This window comes from Myotis myotis, unplaced genomic scaffold (assembly GCF_014108235.1).
Source record: "Myotis myotis isolate mMyoMyo1 unplaced genomic scaffold, mMyoMyo1.p scaffold_m19_p_4, whole genome shotgun sequence".
Classification (NCBI taxonomy): domain Eukaryota; kingdom Metazoa; phylum Chordata; class Mammalia; order Chiroptera; family Vespertilionidae; genus Myotis; species Myotis myotis.
Genome location: NW_023416346.1, coordinates 85,303,956 through 85,321,698, shown reverse-complemented (window position 1 = coordinate 85,321,698; position 17,743 = coordinate 85,303,956). Strand labels below are relative to the sequence as shown.

The 17,743-nt window shown below is 48.7% G+C and overlaps 1 protein-coding gene across 4 annotated transcripts in view; it reads left to right on the top strand.

The window, feature by feature from the left end:
- The first annotated feature begins 16,218 nt into the window (after positions 1-16,218).
- Positions 16,219-17,743, top strand: part of EFNB1 (ephrin B1) — a 102,088-nt gene continuing 100,563 nt past the window's right edge. For 3 of the 4 annotated variants that reach the window (XM_036304689.1, XM_036304690.1, XM_036304688.1), the window contains exon 1: positions 16,219-17,133. In XM_036304689.1, coding sequence (XP_036160582.1) covers positions 17,006-17,133 — 128 coding nt within the window. In that variant the 5' untranslated portion in view covers positions 16,219-17,005. The remainder of the gene's footprint in view (positions 17,134-17,743) is intronic. The other variant, XM_036304691.1, reaches the window with a different exon arrangement.

Here is a 17,743-nt window from a genome sequence, read left to right as displayed (position 1 = left end):
TTTTGGAGAGTACGTTCTAGGTCTGTGAAATATGCCATTGGTATTTTAATGGGAAGTGCATTGAATTTATAGATTGCTTTGGGCAGTATGGACATTTTAATGATGTTGATTCTACCAATCCAAGAACATGGTATGTTCTTCCATCTCTTTATGTCTTCCTCTATCTCTTTTTTCAAAGTCCTGTAGTTTTTTGAGAAGAGGTCTTTTACCTCTTTAGTTAAGTTTATTCCTAGGTAGCTTAATTTTTTTTGGTGGGATAGTAAATGGGATTGCTTTTTTAGTCTCTCATTCTGCACATTCACTATTGGTGAATAGAAATGCCATAGATATCTTGGCGTTAATTTTGTATCCGGTTACATTGCCGAATTCTTTTATTAAGTCTAATAGTTTATTGATGGAGTCTTTAGGGTTTTTTTAAGTATAATATCATGTCATCTGCAAATAAGGAGAGTTTTACTTCTTCTTTTCCAATTTGGATGCCTTTTATTTCTTCTTCTTGTCTAATTGCAATGGCTAATACTTCCAGTACTATGTCAAACACGAGTGGTGAGAGTGGGCATCCCTGTCTAGTTCCTGTTCTTAGGGGAAATGGTGTTAGTTTTTGTCCATTGAGTATGATGTTGGCTGTGGGCCTGTCATATATGGCTTTTATTATGTTGAGGTATGATCCTTCAATTCCCACCTTGCTGAGAGTTTTTATCAAAAATGGGTGTTGAATTTTGTAAAACGCTTTTTCTGCGTCAATTGATATGAGTATGTGGTTTTTTTCTTTCAATTTGTTTATGTGATGTATCACGTTTATTGATTTGCGGATATTGTACCATCCTTGCATCCCTGGGATAAATCCTACTTGGTCGTGGTGTATGATCTTTCTAATGTACTGCTGGATCCGATTTGCTAAGATTTTGTTGAGGATTTTGGCATCTATGTTCATGAGGGATATTGGCCTGTAATTCTCTTTCATTGTGTTGTCTTTACCTGGTTTTGGTATTAGGGTGATGCTGGCTTCATAGAATGAGCTTGGGAGTGTTCCTTCCTCTTGGATTTTTTGTAGTAGTCTGAGGAGGATAGGTTTCAGTTCTTCCTTGAATGTTTGGTAAAACTCCCCTGTGAAGCCGTCTGGTTCTGGGCTTTTGTTTGCTGGAAGCTTTTTGATGACTGCTTCAATTTCTTCCATGGTTATTGGCCTATTGAGATTTTTAGATTCTTCCTGATCAAGTTTTGGAAGGTTGTATTTTTCTAGGAATATGTCCATTTCCTCCAGGTTGTCTAGTTGGTTGGAGTAGAGTTGACCATAGTATTTATTAACAATCATTTGTATTTCTGTGGGATCTGTTGTTATTTTGCCTCTATCATTTCTGATTTTGTTGAGTTGGGTCCTTTCTCTTTGGTTCTTGGTGAGCCTGGCTAGAGGTTTGTCAATCTTGTTTATCCTTTCAAAGAACCAGCCCTTTGTTTCATTGATTTTCTGTATTGTTTTTTTGGTCTTTTTCTCATTCATTTCTGCTCTAATCTTTATTATCTCCTTCCTTCTGCTCACTCTGGGCTTTTCTTGTTGCTCTCTTTCTAATTCTTTGAGCTGTAGATTTAGATGATTTACTACTATTTTTTCTTGTTTGTTGAGATAGGCCTGTAGAGCTATAAACTTCCCTCTCAGGACTGCTTTCATTGCATCCCAAAGGTTTTGGATTGTTTTGTTTTCATTGTCATTAGTTTCCAGGATATTTTTAATTTCTTCTTTGATCTCATTGGTAACCCAATCAATATTTAATAACGTGCTATTCAGCTTCCAAGTGTTTGAGTATTTTGAGTTGTTTTTATTGTAGTTTATTTCTAATATTATGGCCTTGTGGTCTGAGAAGATGCTTGGTATGATTTCAATCTTCTTGAATTTGGGGAGACTTTGTCTGTGACCCAATATGTGGTCTATTTTTGAAGATGTCCCATGAGCACTTGAGAAGAACGTATATTTTATGGCTTTGGGGTGAAGTGTTCTGAAGATGTCAATTAAGTCCATCTGATCTAGTGAGTCATTTAGGATTGCTGTTTCTTTGCTGAGTTTTTGTCTAGCGGATTTATCCAGTGATGTCAGTGGTGTATTAAAGTCCCCTACTATGATTGTATTGTTGTCGATCTCTCCCCTGATATCTTCCAGGAGTTTTCTTATGTATGTGGGTGCTCCTGCATTGGGTGCATATATGTTTATCAGGGTTATATCCTCTTGTTGTATTGAACCCTTTAGTATTATGAAGTGGCCTTTCTTATCTCTTGTTATGGCCTTCACTTTGAGGTCTATTTTGTCTGATATAAGTATTGCTACCCCAGCTTTTTTTTCATTTCCATTTGCCTGAAAGATATTTTTCCATCCCTTCACTTTCAGTCAGTGTGAGTCCCTTCTAATGAGGTGGGTCTCTTGTAGACAGCAAATATATGGGTCATGTTTTTTTATCCATTCAGCCACTCGATGTCTTTTGATTGGACCATTTAGTCCATTTACGTTTAAAGTTATTATTGAAAGGTACTTGTTTGTAGCCATTTCTATTTTTTTTTTGTGGCTGTTTTCTTTCTGGGCTTTTTAGTTCTTCTTTTTACACCAGTCCCTTTAGCATTTCTTGCATTGCTGGCTTGGTGGTGATAAACTCCCTTAGCCTTTTTTTGTCTGTGAAGCTTCTTATTTCCCCTTCAATTTTGAATGATAGCCCTGCTGGATAGAGTATTCTTGGATTCAGTCCTTTGCTTTGCATCACTTTATAAATTTCTGTCCTTTCTTTTCTGGCCTGATGTGTTTCTGTTGAAAAATCATTTGATAATCTGATTGGAGATCCTTTGTAGGTAACTCTCTGTTTCTCTCTTGCAGCCTTTAAGATTCTGTCTTTGTCTTGTACATTTGCCATCGTTATTATGATGTGTCTTGGTGTGGGTCTTTTGGGGTTCATCTTGCCTGGGACTCTCTGTACTTGTGTAACTTTTTTCTTCCCCATATCTGGGAAGTTTTCTGACATTATTTCTTCAAATAGATTTTCTAATCCTTGCTGCTCTTCTTGTCCTTCTTGCAGCCCTATTATGCGTATTTTACTTAGTTTCATGTTGTCCCGCAGCTCCCTTAGGATCTCCTCCTGCTTTTTAATTCTTTTCTCCAGTTGCTGTTCAGATTGAGCTTGTTTCTCTGCCTTATCTTCTAATTCACTAATTCGGTCCTCTGCTTTTTCTAGTCTGCTGTTGAAACTTTCCATGGTGTTTTTGATTGTAGCTATATCACTTTTCATTTCTTCCTGATTCTTGCATAGGTTGTTGATTTTCTCATCCATTCGGTGAATGAATTGTACAACCATTATTCTGAATTCTTTTTCTGTCATGTTGCATGCTTCAACTTCATTAATGTCCTTTCTTGGTGACTCCTCATTGTCTTTTCTCTGGGTGTTGTTTCGTCTCTTCATTCTGATTATCTCCCGATGGTTCAAATGTCGAGTTGTGTGGGTCTGGGCCGTGTGCAGTGGGAGATTCCCACCACCCTAGTGTCACTGAAGGCTCTGACACTAAGATGTGTGGTGGTTGTGGGTTGATGGGAACCAGGCTCGCTCAGACTCAGTGTTGTCAGCGCTCAATGTGGCCTCGTACGTGCCCCTAGAATCAGGGACCCTGCCTGCACCGTGCTGAAACAGAGACCCCCCTGAAGCGTGTTGAAAAACAGAGCCCCCTAGGGTGCACCAGGAGTCAGAGTTCCCCGAATCCAGTGTCAGAGTCTCTGTTGCTTCCCGCGACCTTGCCTTGAGAATCAGGGTCCCTGTGTGCCCTTGCACCAGGAATTGGAGTCACTGGCTCTTAGTATGAATGCACAGGAAATCAGGATCTCAGGCCCAGGTCAAAAGAAACGCAGTCAAGTCACTGGTGCTTGGTGCTGCCACCTGCTCAGAGAATCGGGGTCCCTGGGCCTGTGATATTTGGGACAAATTCCCGGTGTTGCGCGATTGCTCCCAGCCCAGGGCTCAGAAGCTGGCAGTGCACATAGGATCAGTTCCAAGGTGCTCGTGCACTTCCAGGCTAAAGTTCCTGGAGCACTGAGGCCCTGGCAAGGGGTGGGTCTATCAGTTAGTTACTCTGGCGCTGCCTGCAAGCCTGTGGGAAGGGGGGATGGGCTCTGTTATTCACGGATCTGCCGTGGGGATTTCTGAACTTTTGGTGTCCGCAGGTCTGTAGCTGTGGTCACAGGTCTCTGTCCCCAGTGGCTGCAGGGTCCTGGTATGCGTCTGAGATCAGACTGGGTGGTGCTGAGGCCAGGATCCTAGTCTCAAGCAGCTCTGTTTCCCAAGATGGCGTGGTTGCCGTGCCTGTGCTGGCCGCCCAGTAGTGTCAGTGCAGGGAGCCGGACTCCGCCGCCTAAGACTGCCCGGTTTAGCAGCCCCTTAGAAGACCTGCAGAATCTAACTGTCCCTAGCTCATACACACACACCACACGCGACCCCACACTCCTCTATCACTTCCTTGCGCTCTCACACTCTCTCCCTCCCTACCTTCCTGCTGGTCTCCATTTCTTAATTTCTTTATTGATTAAGTTATTACATATGTGTCCTTATCCCCACATTACCCCCATCCCCCCACTCATGCCCTTACCCCCCTTTTGTCTGTGTCCATTGGTTAGCAAGCCTCTTTCTTTAAATGCCACATTGGACACTGGATTTCTACTATAGTAGACTTTTGATGTGGTGTACAGATTTTTCCAGCTCGATCCAGGCCCAAGCAGAGATTGTTCCCTATATATCCATTCAGAGACTGTCTGATCCACCATTCCCCTGTGTGCATGCATGCCAGTTCCAAGAACAGGCCCTTGCTCTTCCTTAGGCTAACTTGTAAAGTATTTTTCCTGTATCTTGGTCGTGTCATGCCCCATTACCCCTATCCATCCTGCCATACTATTCTATATAATAAAAGCTCAGCGACCAAAACAGTGGAATGACCAGAAGGACCAGAGACCAGAACAACCATGGCCCCTCGCCAGCCTGGCCCCACCCCCCAGTGGGGACCCTCACCTCGATTGGGGAAGGGGCTGGCTGACAAACCACCCCAGGCCCCTTGCCCCGGCTGGCCTCACTCCCATTGGGGATTCCCACTCTGATCAGGAGCGAGGCTGGCCTGTAAACCACTTGCGGCCTCTCACCCTGGTGGCCCTACCCCAGGGGGGACTCCCCCACCCCCATCATGGGCCAATCCTTTAAATGGAACACCTGGGTCGCCAGCAGCCTCTGTGTCACTCAGTCATAATCCCCAATGCAAACCGCCTATGGCCCCTCACCCCAGCAGGCCCCACCCCCTGCAGGGACTCCGACCCAGATCCAGGGCCCCCATCAGGGCAGGCTGGCTGGCTCCCACCCATGCACTGGGTCTCTATCCTATATAATAAAAGGGTAATATGCAAATTGACCCCAATGGTGGAATGACCAGAACAACCGTTCAACCAATCACTAGGAGGCACACTGGCCACCTCTCGGTTCCTTTCCTGGCCGGCAGGCTCTGATTACCCAATGATGAATGGGCAACTGGGGGTGGGTGGTGGGGGACACAGGTGGTGCCAGGCCAAGGCCCCACCTCACCAGTTGCCCCATGCACAGAAGGCAAGCAGCAGTGGGGGCAGGGCTGGAGAGAGGGTGGGAATGGCCGACCTCTTGGTTCCTCCCCCCTGCCAGCAGGCTTCAATAACCCGATGGTGAAAGGGAGCCAGGGGTGGGTGGCAGAGGGGGTGGGGCCAGCTGCGGGCAGCCGGAAAAAATGGCCCTGATCTCAGGCTAGGCCTAAGGGCCATACCTGTGCACAAATTTTGTGTGCTGGGCCTCCAGTCCTATATAATAAAAGCCTAATATGCTAAGTGTCTGGTTGTCCAGTAATCCATTCAACCAATCAAAATGTAATATGCTAATGATATGCTAAGGCTGCTCAACTGCTCACTATGACGTGCAGTGACCACCAGGGGCAGATAGTCGACCAGTTGACCAGTCACTATGATGTGCACTGACCACCAGCAGGCAGATGCTCCAACCAATAGGTTAGTTTGCTGCTGGTGTCCAGCTGATCTGGACTGAGTGAGAAGGGCCAGACATGGCCTGGAGCCTTGCCGCGGTCCTTCTCCAGCTGGCCAACCTCCCGTGTCCCTCCCTGGCCCTGATCATGCACTAGTGGGGTCCCTTGGCCTGGCCTGAGCCCTTTCTCAATCCAGGACCCCTCAGGGGGTATTGGAGAGCTGGTTTCAGCCCGATACCACAGGCCAGGCTGAGGGACCCCACTGGTGATGAATTTGTGCACTGGGCCTCTAGTTAGCCCAAGCTTATAAAGGCTAATATGCCCATGGCACATGCTATATAAATGTTTCATGCTATATAAGCCCTTAGCATCTGCCAACTGTCACACAAAATATACTGTTAATTGCCAAAAAAGAAAGTAAATTATAACCCACAAAAAGGAAGAAAATATTTGCAAATCATGCACCTGGTAAGGGATGTGAATCCATAACATATAAAATATACTTAGAACTCAATGATAAAAAGACAAATGACCAATTAAAAATGAATACAATATATGAATAGACATTTCTCCAAATAAGATGTACAAATGACCAATAGGCACAGGAAGTTCTCAACCTCACTATTTATCTGGGAAATGCACATCAAAACTATAATAAGATACTATTTCACACCTACTGAAATAACTATAATAAAAAAGAAAGAAAATAAGTGTTGAGGAGGATGTGGAGAAAGTGAAATTCTCATGCATTGCTGGTGAGAATGTAAAATGGCACAACACTTTGGAAAACAATATGGCAGTTCCTTAAAATGTTAAACATAGTCTTACCATATGACCCAGCAACTCTACTCATAGGTATGTGTAACCAAGAGAAATTTAAACATATGCCCTCATAAAAATTTCTACATGTTCATAGCAACATTATTAATAATATCCAAAAAGAAGAAACAACCCAAAGGTCCATCACTAATGAACACATAAAAATTCTGTGCTATATCCATGAAATGGCATATTATGTGGCAATAAAAAGGAACAAACTACTGACACAGCTACAACATGGATACACCTCAAATACATTAAGTAAGTGAAAGAAGCCAGTCATAACAGACTGCATACTGAATGCTATCATTTATAGGAAATGTTCAAAAGGCAAATCCACTGAGAGAGAGATTAGTAGTTTTCAGAGACTGGGGTGTCTGGGGGAATAATGAAAGGAGCTGGTTGCTAGAGACTATGGCATTTGAGGGTGATAAAATTTTCTGAAATGAAATAATTTGCACAAATATGCAAATATACTAAACTTACTGATTTGTACACTTTAAATGGGTGAATTATATGGTATATAAATTGTATATCAATAAAGCTGTTATAAGGAGTAATTTGAAAAGCAATAGCATCTATATATATAAAAAGCCAGCAACTGTAACAGCCATAATGACCAGTCTCTATGATGCCCACTGTGGCCAGTGAATCGGCTGATCAGGGGGTGGGGCTGGCCGGCCAATCTTGCGGCCCCTCCTCCCTGCTGGCCTGCCTCTGGTCAGACTCTCCCACCCCATCAAGAGCTGGCCACCGGCCAAATGCCCCCACCCTTCCCCCCAGTCAGCCCCACCCCCAATCAACCCACCTCACCATGATAGGCCCGCAGCCCCTCCCCCTGGACAGCCCACCCCTGATTGCACCCGCCACCCCTTCCCCCAACCAGCCGGGCCCTGATCGGGTCCTGATCGGGGCAGGCTGGCCAGCCAACCTCCCTCCATCTCCTCCTCCCAACAAACGCAGCCCCGATCCACCCCGATTGGGGCTGGGCCGGCCTGACCCCACCAGTGCACAAATTCATGCACTGGGCCTCTAGTAATAAAATAATTTGGACTCAAAATCCAAGACAGAACTAATATTATTAATAGATAATTTGGTCTTACATATTAATGAGGAAAAACACAAAGGTAAAGGAGATGAATATGCAAAGCCAAGAAGGCATACAGATTGGCTAATGAATATTTAAAGAAGAGAAAAAAACATACCCCAGCTTATAAGGGCTAACACATCCATGGCACATACTATATAAATGCTTCATGTGTATTAACTCATTGAACCCTGGAAACCACCCTATAAAGTAGGCTCCCAGTCCCACACAGTGAATGCCATGGACTACTCCAGACTGTGTAACACCTCCAACCCATTCATGGTTGTCTTCTGACTTGTGTGGGGTGTGAGCACCACTGACCCCAGTGGCCTGACTTCAACTAAGGGACCACTGAGGGTGTCAGGAGAGCTTTCTACTGGAGTAAATATTTCTGGAAGTACAAGTTTGCTATGTGGCAGTAGGTGAGCCTATCTACCCCAATGAGCTCCTGGAGTGCCAATATTCTGTGTGGTGTGTACATGCACATCCATTAGCCTTAGCAATCAGCTAGGCTTTGAGTGAGGTTGTCAGTTGCTGATGAAAGGTGGGTTGCCAGCAAAGACACACATGCCCAATAGAGAAAGACCACTGTGCTTAGGCCCAGCAATGTGCCCAGGGAGGTTCTGCTGTCAGGGCCAAGATTTCCTGCAGGAAACAGTTATGTTATGCACTAATGTGGGGAAAAATTAGTAATCAGAGTCACAGAAGCCTGTGACTTATTGCCTGGCCCTGGTTATTTCAGTCTGGACATTTTTTAAAAGCAGGTGTTACCAATCATCCACTTCAGCCATAAAAATCCTTAAAAAATGCCCATGGAAAATCCAGCCTGAAACCTGTAAGTTCTGCTCCTTGAAGAATGTGCCTGGGAACCTGAATAGGCTGCCTGCTTTCCATGGTTGTCAGCTCCAAGCCAGGGCCTTCTTAGACCCCTAGTGGTGGGAATAGGTCAGGGGAGCCTTGAAACCCCGTGGACCTTCACAAGTTTTTCCTTTCCCCAGCAGCTACTCTTCACACAAAAGAATTCCAAAAACAGAGTGACTGAATCTCAGGTTGAGTGGCTTAATTGGGGAAGGAAAGAGGGCAAAAGTGAGATGCCTGTTTTCTCTAAGGCGATCAGGCTGGAGAAAGGCAAAATGGCTCAGGGAAGCCACAGAAAAGAGTAAGGCTCAGGTTGATGGGCCCTATACTCAATAGTGCTTGCTGGCTGGGGACTGTTTGCTAATGGGGCATGACATGGAGTGAAGGGAACTAACTCAGGCATCTCTCATCTATCTGAATTTCAGATTCCATCACCTGCCAGGACCCCAGGGGAGGCCCAGTAGTATTTATGAATTGAATTGACCCATGTTGGTTCCTGGGAGACTCTGGGTATACTAGTGGTAGCAGTCTCTAATGAACTCTCCCTCTGTGGTCCTGGATTCTTGAATTTTCAGGTGCCCATTGTACATAAGAGTCACCTAGTGGACCATAGCCTCCTTGTGTGATGGGACCTGGAGGGCTGCACATCTGGACTGGGCAATCCTTACTTCTGTCAAATGAACAAACAAGAGAGGAATAATTCTGAGATGAGGAGGAAGGATGCAGAGCTAGTCCCTCTATGCCCCATGGAGCATATGATCTTTGGTGTGGCCCACACCATACCATGTTGTCAGGAACTGAGTCATAATTATCATTGTGTCCCTTCCAGGGGTAAAAGCTGTATCTGACACATAGTACATGAAGTTGCCTGTAGCTTGGAGCCACAGAGACCCTTCTCAAACCTTGGACTTACTAGACACAAGATGTTATTTAGAACACTTGACTTCTGAAAATGCCAGTCATCTGTATGTAAAATGACTTTTGAATGAGAGAATGGATACAAAGTGCATGGAATGTAGAACGTGCTCAATAAATGGTAGCTGTTACCCCATCACCATCATCATCATCTTCATTATCACCATCACCATTAGCATTTTTTTGCACACCTCCTGTATGTTCATGCCTATGCTTGGCCTTGATTCGAAAGATAAAGGAGTACCAGTCAGTGGTGTCTGCCCCAGATGAGTATGTAGTAGGAGAACTAAGGTATACACAAATAATGAAAATCCAAATGATAATCCTGAGTAGTACTGTTAGGATATGGAGCTCAGAGGAGGGAACAGGCCTGTGGGCTAGGGCCTTCTAGAAAGGCTGCCCAGAGGAGGAAGATAATAAGGTAAGCCTGGATAGTTTGGATTTCTAATACTTGGAGGGAGAGTGGGGAAGATAAGGGAGGATGTTCCTGATTTAGCTCAGCCCAGGCCAGCAGTGGAAGCTGGCATTGTTCTTCATGTCCTGTTGGACTGTTGGGAGTTCAGGCTCAGTGCTGGGTTGGCTTTTGGAATGCAAATACTGAGCTGGCCACGGGGGGACGACAGAGGCTAAGGAATAGGGAGGCTAAGAGGGCTAGAAGATTCCTTGGGGACTTTACCCCTTTGATTCAACAACCTACAGAATGCCTCATTTATTCACCTCTAAAATCCTACCTCCACCCTCCTCTGTCTTTAGAGTCCTAATCGCCTAATTCAGAAGCCCCTGGAGCTTTCTGCCTTTCCCACTCATACCCAGGAACCAATCCAAGGAAGAAAATTCCCTCCCTCTCCACACCTCTTCCCCCACCCCTCAAGGCTGAAGCTGGGGCTGCCAGAGGCTCTTCTTTGTGTTCTGGAGAGGGGATGTGAGGGAAAAACAAGCCAGACCGGGAAGATTTCTGTTCCTCTGAGGGGGCTGGCTTCCTCGTGAGGAAGATGCAGGGGTGGGAGGTGTCAATTGAGGTCTCACCCCAACCCTGACTTGGGCAGCCATGGAGGTAGAGGTATGATGGGGGTAGGGTGGGGAGATTTGGTGGGGAGACTAAAGGAAAGCCTTAGAAATAAACTGGGCCCTCATTGGGATGTATACCGAGTTCACACACTGGGGCTTTCCTTACCACAGGTAAGAAGGAGTCTCTAAACCAAGCTGGACTAAGTTGTGATTGGCATGAGGAGGTTTCCATGTCAGAGATCCTAGCTGGATTAGCTCAGGGGCAGCTGGAGGGTGGTGGACCTGAGTGCCATATATGTGCCCTGGTTATCTGGTCAGCTGGGTCCAGTACCAAGTAGGTCTGGGTTTATCTGTGGAGAAAGTCAAGAGCCTGGCTCTTTAGCCTTCCTGGTGGGGTGGGAGGTAGGAAGGTAGCTCGTATGCTAGTGAGGGTCAGAGCTAGCAAGGATGGGGAGATGAGGAAGCAACTGCCCCTTCCCTCTACTCCTTGGGTTGTCCAAATGTTTGCCCTGCTTGGGATGTTTCTCCAGGGGAACTTTATTCTCTGTTTTTATGGGGCCTGACATGTCCAGAATGTTCACTAAGGAGCCAGGAGCAGGACTAGGCAAAGAAGTCATTTCTCCAGCCAGCATCATCCTTCCCCAGGTCTACTGGCCCTGTGAGATGGGGCACTAGGATGGGGTCAGTGACAGGTGGGGACAGCTGCTGCTCTCCTCCCCCCAATTCCTGAGCCCCTGACAGTGATGGATGGCCCAGCTCCTATTTGCACATTCCCCAGGTAACTGGAGTGTGGAGACAACAGGCGGGCTGTGCTGAAGTGCTGCAAGATTTCCCCCAGCAGGCTGCCCTATGCTGGGCTGGAGAGCAGAGGACAGGAGGAACTACCAGAGGAAGCTAAGCCCAGACCAGTGACATTCAGGAGAGTAGGGATGTTGAAGATGAGGCTTCTAAGGAGCCCAGGGTCCCAGCTATGGTTCAGAGCCTGTGCCGACCGTTATGCCCCACTGAGCCATGCTCTGGCTCTCAGATGCCCTGTTCCAGACTCGTTTCAGGGGCATAGGGCAGGCCATTTGCCTGTATGGGGTCCAGAGGATTGGGACAGATTTTGTGGAGTCCAGAGTAGGGTAAAGTAATATAAGGAGGGGATAAAGAGAGAGGAAGGGAGGGGCAGGACCATCTCAGGAAGAGAGGAGCTCCTCCTATCCCTGGTCTCTTTCTGCCAACAGCCTGAGCAAACCAGGCTGACAGCTGGAAGATCAAAGTGATTTCAGTGCAAATACCCACAAACCAGGCATGAAGCTGGGGCAAGGACCAGAGAGGGCCTGAGGGTTGAGTGTCCAGTTGAGTCTTAAGCTTTTGGGACCACCTCTGTTCCCCCAGCCATTGGGACTTGTCCTGGCTGCAGTAAAACTAGACTTGCAGAGCAAACCCACTTGGGGCTGGATCTGACCTAGCCCTGGGGTGTGGCACAGCCAAGATATGGCAGAAGGAAGAGTGGGAAGGCTTGGCCCCACCCTGAGCCTGCCCTGGGCCTGACCCAGAGAGATAGTGACTTGGGAAAAGCAAGGTATTTGTGGGGGAAGGGGGAACAACCTAGGCCAACACAGACTCCAGCTGGTCTCAGCTAGGGGGAGGTGAGCGCATGGGAAGAGCAGGAGAGAAGGAGGTGTTAGAAATAAGCAGCAGCCGGGGGAAGGTCAAGGGGGGGAAAAAAGGAGACATTTGTAATACTCTTTGTAATACTTTAAGCAATAAAACTAAATTTAAAAAAAAGAAAGAAGCAGCTGGGCAAAAGTGGGCTTTACAGGCCGAGGCTGGCAGTGCAGGGTATGCAGCCAGATTGAGTCTGGAACCTATTTTCTCATCTCTAAATAAGCCTGTTAATACCAACCTCAGGGATGGTGTGAGAATTAAACAAAGAGAGCACCAAAGGTATAGCATCCAACTACAATGCCCAGCACACAGTTGGTGTTCAAGAACTAAAACCTTCTCTTTTTCTGTGAATTGGTGTGTGTAAGCAGAGGTGGTGGTTCTTTGAGGGGACAGACAGGAGGCCTAGGGTAGGCCAGAGATGACTGTAGCTAGGAGAGAGGGCTGCTAGCATTGCAGGGTGGGCTCTCTGCTCTCTGACCCTTTGGTGTGCCAGGCCCACCCCTTGGTTCACAGGTCTTTCCAGGGCCCTGGGATGTCAGCATAGAATCGTGAGTAGAAGCTGATGTTCTGTAGCCAAATGGCCCAGGTTTGAATCCCGAGTTTCCCACTTCCTGGCTATGTAGTCTTAGGTGAGTTAGTTCACTTCTCTTGTCAGAGTGCAAGGTAGGCAGGGAGAGGTCAAGGACAAGGGCCCCAGAAATCCAGGGTGTGTGTATGTTCATGCATGTGTGTGTGACCGTGATATGATAAAATGTGGGGGCTAGACTCTACATTCCACGATGGCAGGACCAGTCCTTCCATCTGGTATGGCGTGAGTGGGTAGGAAAGACCAAGAATTCATGTATGAATATGTATGTATGTGAGAACACCAGAGGGCTGAAAAATGTGCATATGGCACATATAGCAGGTGTGAGTGGGTGAGAACATGTGTGACCAGGAATGAGGGTGTCTCTGTGGGAAGCTCTGTCGAGGAATAATAGTTTCCATTTAGTAAGTGCCTTGGTGGGCCAGGCATGATGCTAAGCCTTTTATATGCATTATCTCATTCACCCCTCACCTCTGTGAAGGAGGCATGATCTCCAGATTACAAGCGAGTTAACTGAAGCACACAGAGGTGAAGTGACTTGCTCAAGGAGACAGAGCTGATAAGCAGTGAAATGGCTCAGAAGTTTATACCCCCTGCCTTTCATGGGGTTGAGAAGCTGAGTTCATGGAGTTATGCCTGAAGCCTTCTGCATCCCTGGGCCCAAGAGGTCCCCACATACTGATTTTAGTCTGCTTGGAGCTTTTGCAAGGCAAGGCTCAGCAGGGCTCTTCTGCCGGTCACCAGGGTAGGCCCAGCTCAGAGGCTAGCATAGAATCAGTGCTCAGGAAACTTGAAACTTGAGGGGGTGTAGGCTTGGATAAGAGAGGGCCCACCTCATCCCCAGATCCTGACTTCCTCTCAGACTCCATTGGGGAGTAATTTTTCCCTACCTTAGGGGCGTGAATCACTACTTTTGAGGCCCCGCTGGTTTGGGACAGAAGGTGGGGGCCCAGAGTCACCAGCTTCCGATGGGACAGGGAGTAGTCCCAGCCCAGCTCCCCAGATGGAAATTGTGTGCTATGACTAGAAGTGAGTAGTGTGTGGAGCCGGCCTAGACATAAAGAGGTATCTCCTCTTTCCTCTACTGCCCTCCCCACCCAGGATTAGGTGTTGGCACACTCAGGAATTGCTTCTGAATTCCCAGGTTTTCGCAGCATAGCAGAGGAGCCTCATCTCCATCATCCCATGCCTGATTTGGGGTTTGCCTTCCTCCCAAGGGGCACTCAGAAGGTGGAAAGTGGAATCCAAGACTGGTTGCTTCTGGGTTTAGCTGGGCCTTTGGGGATGTGGCCAGGGACACAGTTGAACCTTCCTAGGCCTAGTAATCTCTTAGAGAACTATGAGTGAAGAGTAGGGTCCTGGCCATCCTGAAGGCTGCTGCTTTCCAGGCATGAACCAGCTTTTAACCAGGAATGAATTAAGCAAGGATGTAAGCCAGAGGGGGCTGGAAATGTGTCAAGTCACATTAGAGGGGAATGGGCATGGGCTTTGGAGACAGCTAACTCTTGGGTCAAATCCTTCTTACACTACCGAGTAGCTAGGTGACCTCAGATGAGTCACTTCTCCTCCCTGAGCCTTAGTTTCCCATTTATGTAAAATGGGGATAATGAAACTCATCTCAAAGGATTGCAAAAGGAAATTCATCTACCACAGTTATTGGCACAGAATAGGTACCCAGTATGTGGCAGGCTGCTTTCCATACTCAGGTTTTGATGTTCTGCCATGCACTTGCAGAGGGGAGGGGGGTTACCTTTGTTTCCAAGCTTGAGTTTGGGGTGCCCTTGCATCTTATTCTCATCTCTCCTTGCTCATACCCCAATAAGGGGCCCAGTTAGGATCTGAGAGACTCTATATAACTCCTCCTCCTCCCTGTCTACCCAGATCCCTCTCACTCTGGATGCTCTGTCCCTGAGAGTAGGAGGGGTCCCACTTCTTTTTATTTTCCCCCAAACAGAGGATCTCTCTACAGCCAGAGATAATAAGAGAATCCAGTGAGAAACTCCATAGCTCAGCCTCCTACTTAAATGAGATAAAGGAGTGAAACTGTATAAGTGGTAGAGCACTTTGGTGTCTCAAATGGTTCCTCACTTAATTATTTCCATAAAGAAACAGTAAGGGGACTTCATATTCTTGGCAATCCCAAATCCACATCTTTTTACTGTGCTTTCTCTTATTCCTTACACTCGGGCGTCGTTTTTGATATCTGTTCCAGGTCTTGTGTTTAAGTGCTTGTGCCAAGCTTGTGTGTGCCACGCTCCAGTTCAGTGAGAGCGTCATTTGTCCCAGGTGCCCGCAGTACTATGAAAGACCAGTAGGGGGAGATATTAGCACGTGGGTGTGTTGGTTGGGCTCTTACCAGGGCAAGCGGGTTGGAATGGGAGGGCCAAGCTGTGGGATGGAGCCAAAGTTATAAGCAAGGAAGCGAGGAGGGGCTGGGAGAATGGGGTAGGGCTGGGAGACAAAGACCCAGATGGCAGGCCGGGAGAGGCTGGAGTCCGGTGTCTGCGAGTTCTGAACGCCCTCTTTTGCTTTTTGAAAAGGGGCCTGCCCTGCGCCTTTCTTCTTTCCCTTAAAGGTGTCTGTCTTTATGGAGGTGCCCTCTTATCCCTGATGGCCTATTCGAGGCCTTGCCTGCGCCTTCTGACAGGACCTGACTCTAAATCTGTGCTCCTGTGGCTCTCCTCCAAATCTGAAATTCCGAAGGCCTAGTACCCAGGGGTTAAAAACTCACCCCCACACCGGGAATCCCGTACTTAACCCATCTGAATCCCCACTACCCACCACTATCTGTTTGTATGTACAGGTCTCTGGGTCAATGTACAAGCAGACATTTCATTGAAAGGGCGGAAGGAGGAATGGCCACCAGAGTTATACGGGAGGCTGGCCTTGGAGCAAACAGGCTATCCTTGCCACAGAGAGCAGGACTTCAGGGCTCGTGTGTATATAAAAGAGAATGGAAGTACTGCTTTCTCGGGATACTTGTGACAGGGCCTGTGTGGTTTAGGACAGTGGGTCTGAGTGTTGACCAGACGCGCGGGGAGGAGAGGAAGCCGACAGCTGTAGAGGAGCGCCAACTTCCCACGGGTGAGCGCTCTGGGAACAGGACTAGGCGGGACCCACCCTTAACCGCACGAGCCACACACTCAGATTGGTGCCATGAGAGCGCGGCGTCCTTAACAGCTCCCTGAAACCCCGCCCCTTCCTGTTCGGGGGCGTGGTAAGGGGCAAGGACCCTGAAACGGAGGTTGCTATTGGCTAAGAGCAGTAGGGTTGGCCTTGCTTTCGTGTGAGCACGGGAGTAGACAGCTTAGCAGCCGCGGAGGGAGTCTATGCGTGCTGGACCGCAGTGCGAGGTATGTGAGGCTAGTATTGGCCAAAGACCCTCGGGCGCAATCGCAGGGGAGCTAGGACTCGGCGACCCTGCGAGGCTTCAGAAGCACAAACTGATGGGACTAGCTCGCTCAGCCGCATCTCCCCTCTCTTTTAAGTGCACTGACCGGGGCCCGCGTTGAAGTAGAAGCTGTCGGGGGGCGCGGAGCCCCGAGTCCCAGTGTGGCCTGGAGGAACGGAACTTGTGTCAGGGCGAGCCAGGTGGGAGCTCCCGAACCGCGCTCCGATTGTAAGGAGAAGCCCACATCTTCCGAGGGTTGCTGATCCCAGGACAGTCGAGGCGTCGGGGCGGCCACCGAATCCCCAGCGGGGAGACCCTGTAGGGGAAAGGGTACGCAGTCCTAAACAATCTCGGAAAGCAGAGCGGAATCAGGCGGGTGCACCCGGGGGCGCCGAGCCCCTGTCGCGTCTGGTGCGGAGGAGAGGTCAGGGGAACAAGCCCTCGGAGGCCCCAGCCTGTGCCCAGGTTGGGGGCGACTGCCCAGTGAGTCCTCCTGGCCGGCCGGGAGAAGAAGAGCGGCACCGAAGCCTGCGGGAGGGGAGCACTTCAAGGCCAGTGGCCGAGGAGGATGGGAGCCTGAGCGTTTCAGAGCGCAGCGCGGCACGGCGGCGAGACGAGGCCAGCTTTGCTGAGGAGGCGCCAGGAGATCCGGAACTGCAGCCTGCCCCCCGGGAAGATGGCCCGGCCCGGGCAGCGTTGGCTCGGAAAGTGGCTTGTGGCGATGGTCGTGTTGGCGCTGTGCCGGCTTGCCACGCCACTGGCCAAGAACCTGGAACCTGTGTCCTGGAGTTCCCTCAACCCCAAGTGAGTAACTTAATCTTCTCTACTCCCTGGGGTGGGAGGCACTCCCTCCGGGTGAGGCCGAGCGCCCCTGAGTGCAAGTGGGGAAATGTTTGGAAGAAGAGCGGCGCCCCATTTTGCCGAGTGTATTTTTCTGCGGACGGGCAGGGCAGGGTGCGGCGGGTTGAGGTGGGGGCACTTGTCTGTGTTGTGACCCCGCAGCTTGTGGGCCCTCTCCTTCATACCTCCCAGATCAAGTCGAGATGGTCACTCCAGGGGGAGCTGGGAGTGCAGGCGCTCGGTAGCGCACTAGAGAGCTGGGTGGTGGGGGGAGAAGGCAGCCCCTTCTGGGGCCCCTGAGAACGTGGCGGTTTTCGCCCAGAGCATAGGGGTGGGGGGCGACTTTGACCTGGGCTGGGGATGAGGCCAAAACATTGGTTCCTCGTTTGTTTAGCTATGAAGGGACCTAGGCGCGGGACTCCCGCTTGGGGGGGGGGGGCAGCGGGCTTCTCCCATTTTCATTTCTCTTTCTTCCCTGGTTTGCCTCCCTAGCTTTACGTTTTGCTGTTTCTTCTAGCCCCCCCTTTCTCCCTGCCAGGCCTTGGAAGGGCGGGCGCTGCTTCCAGGCGCACAA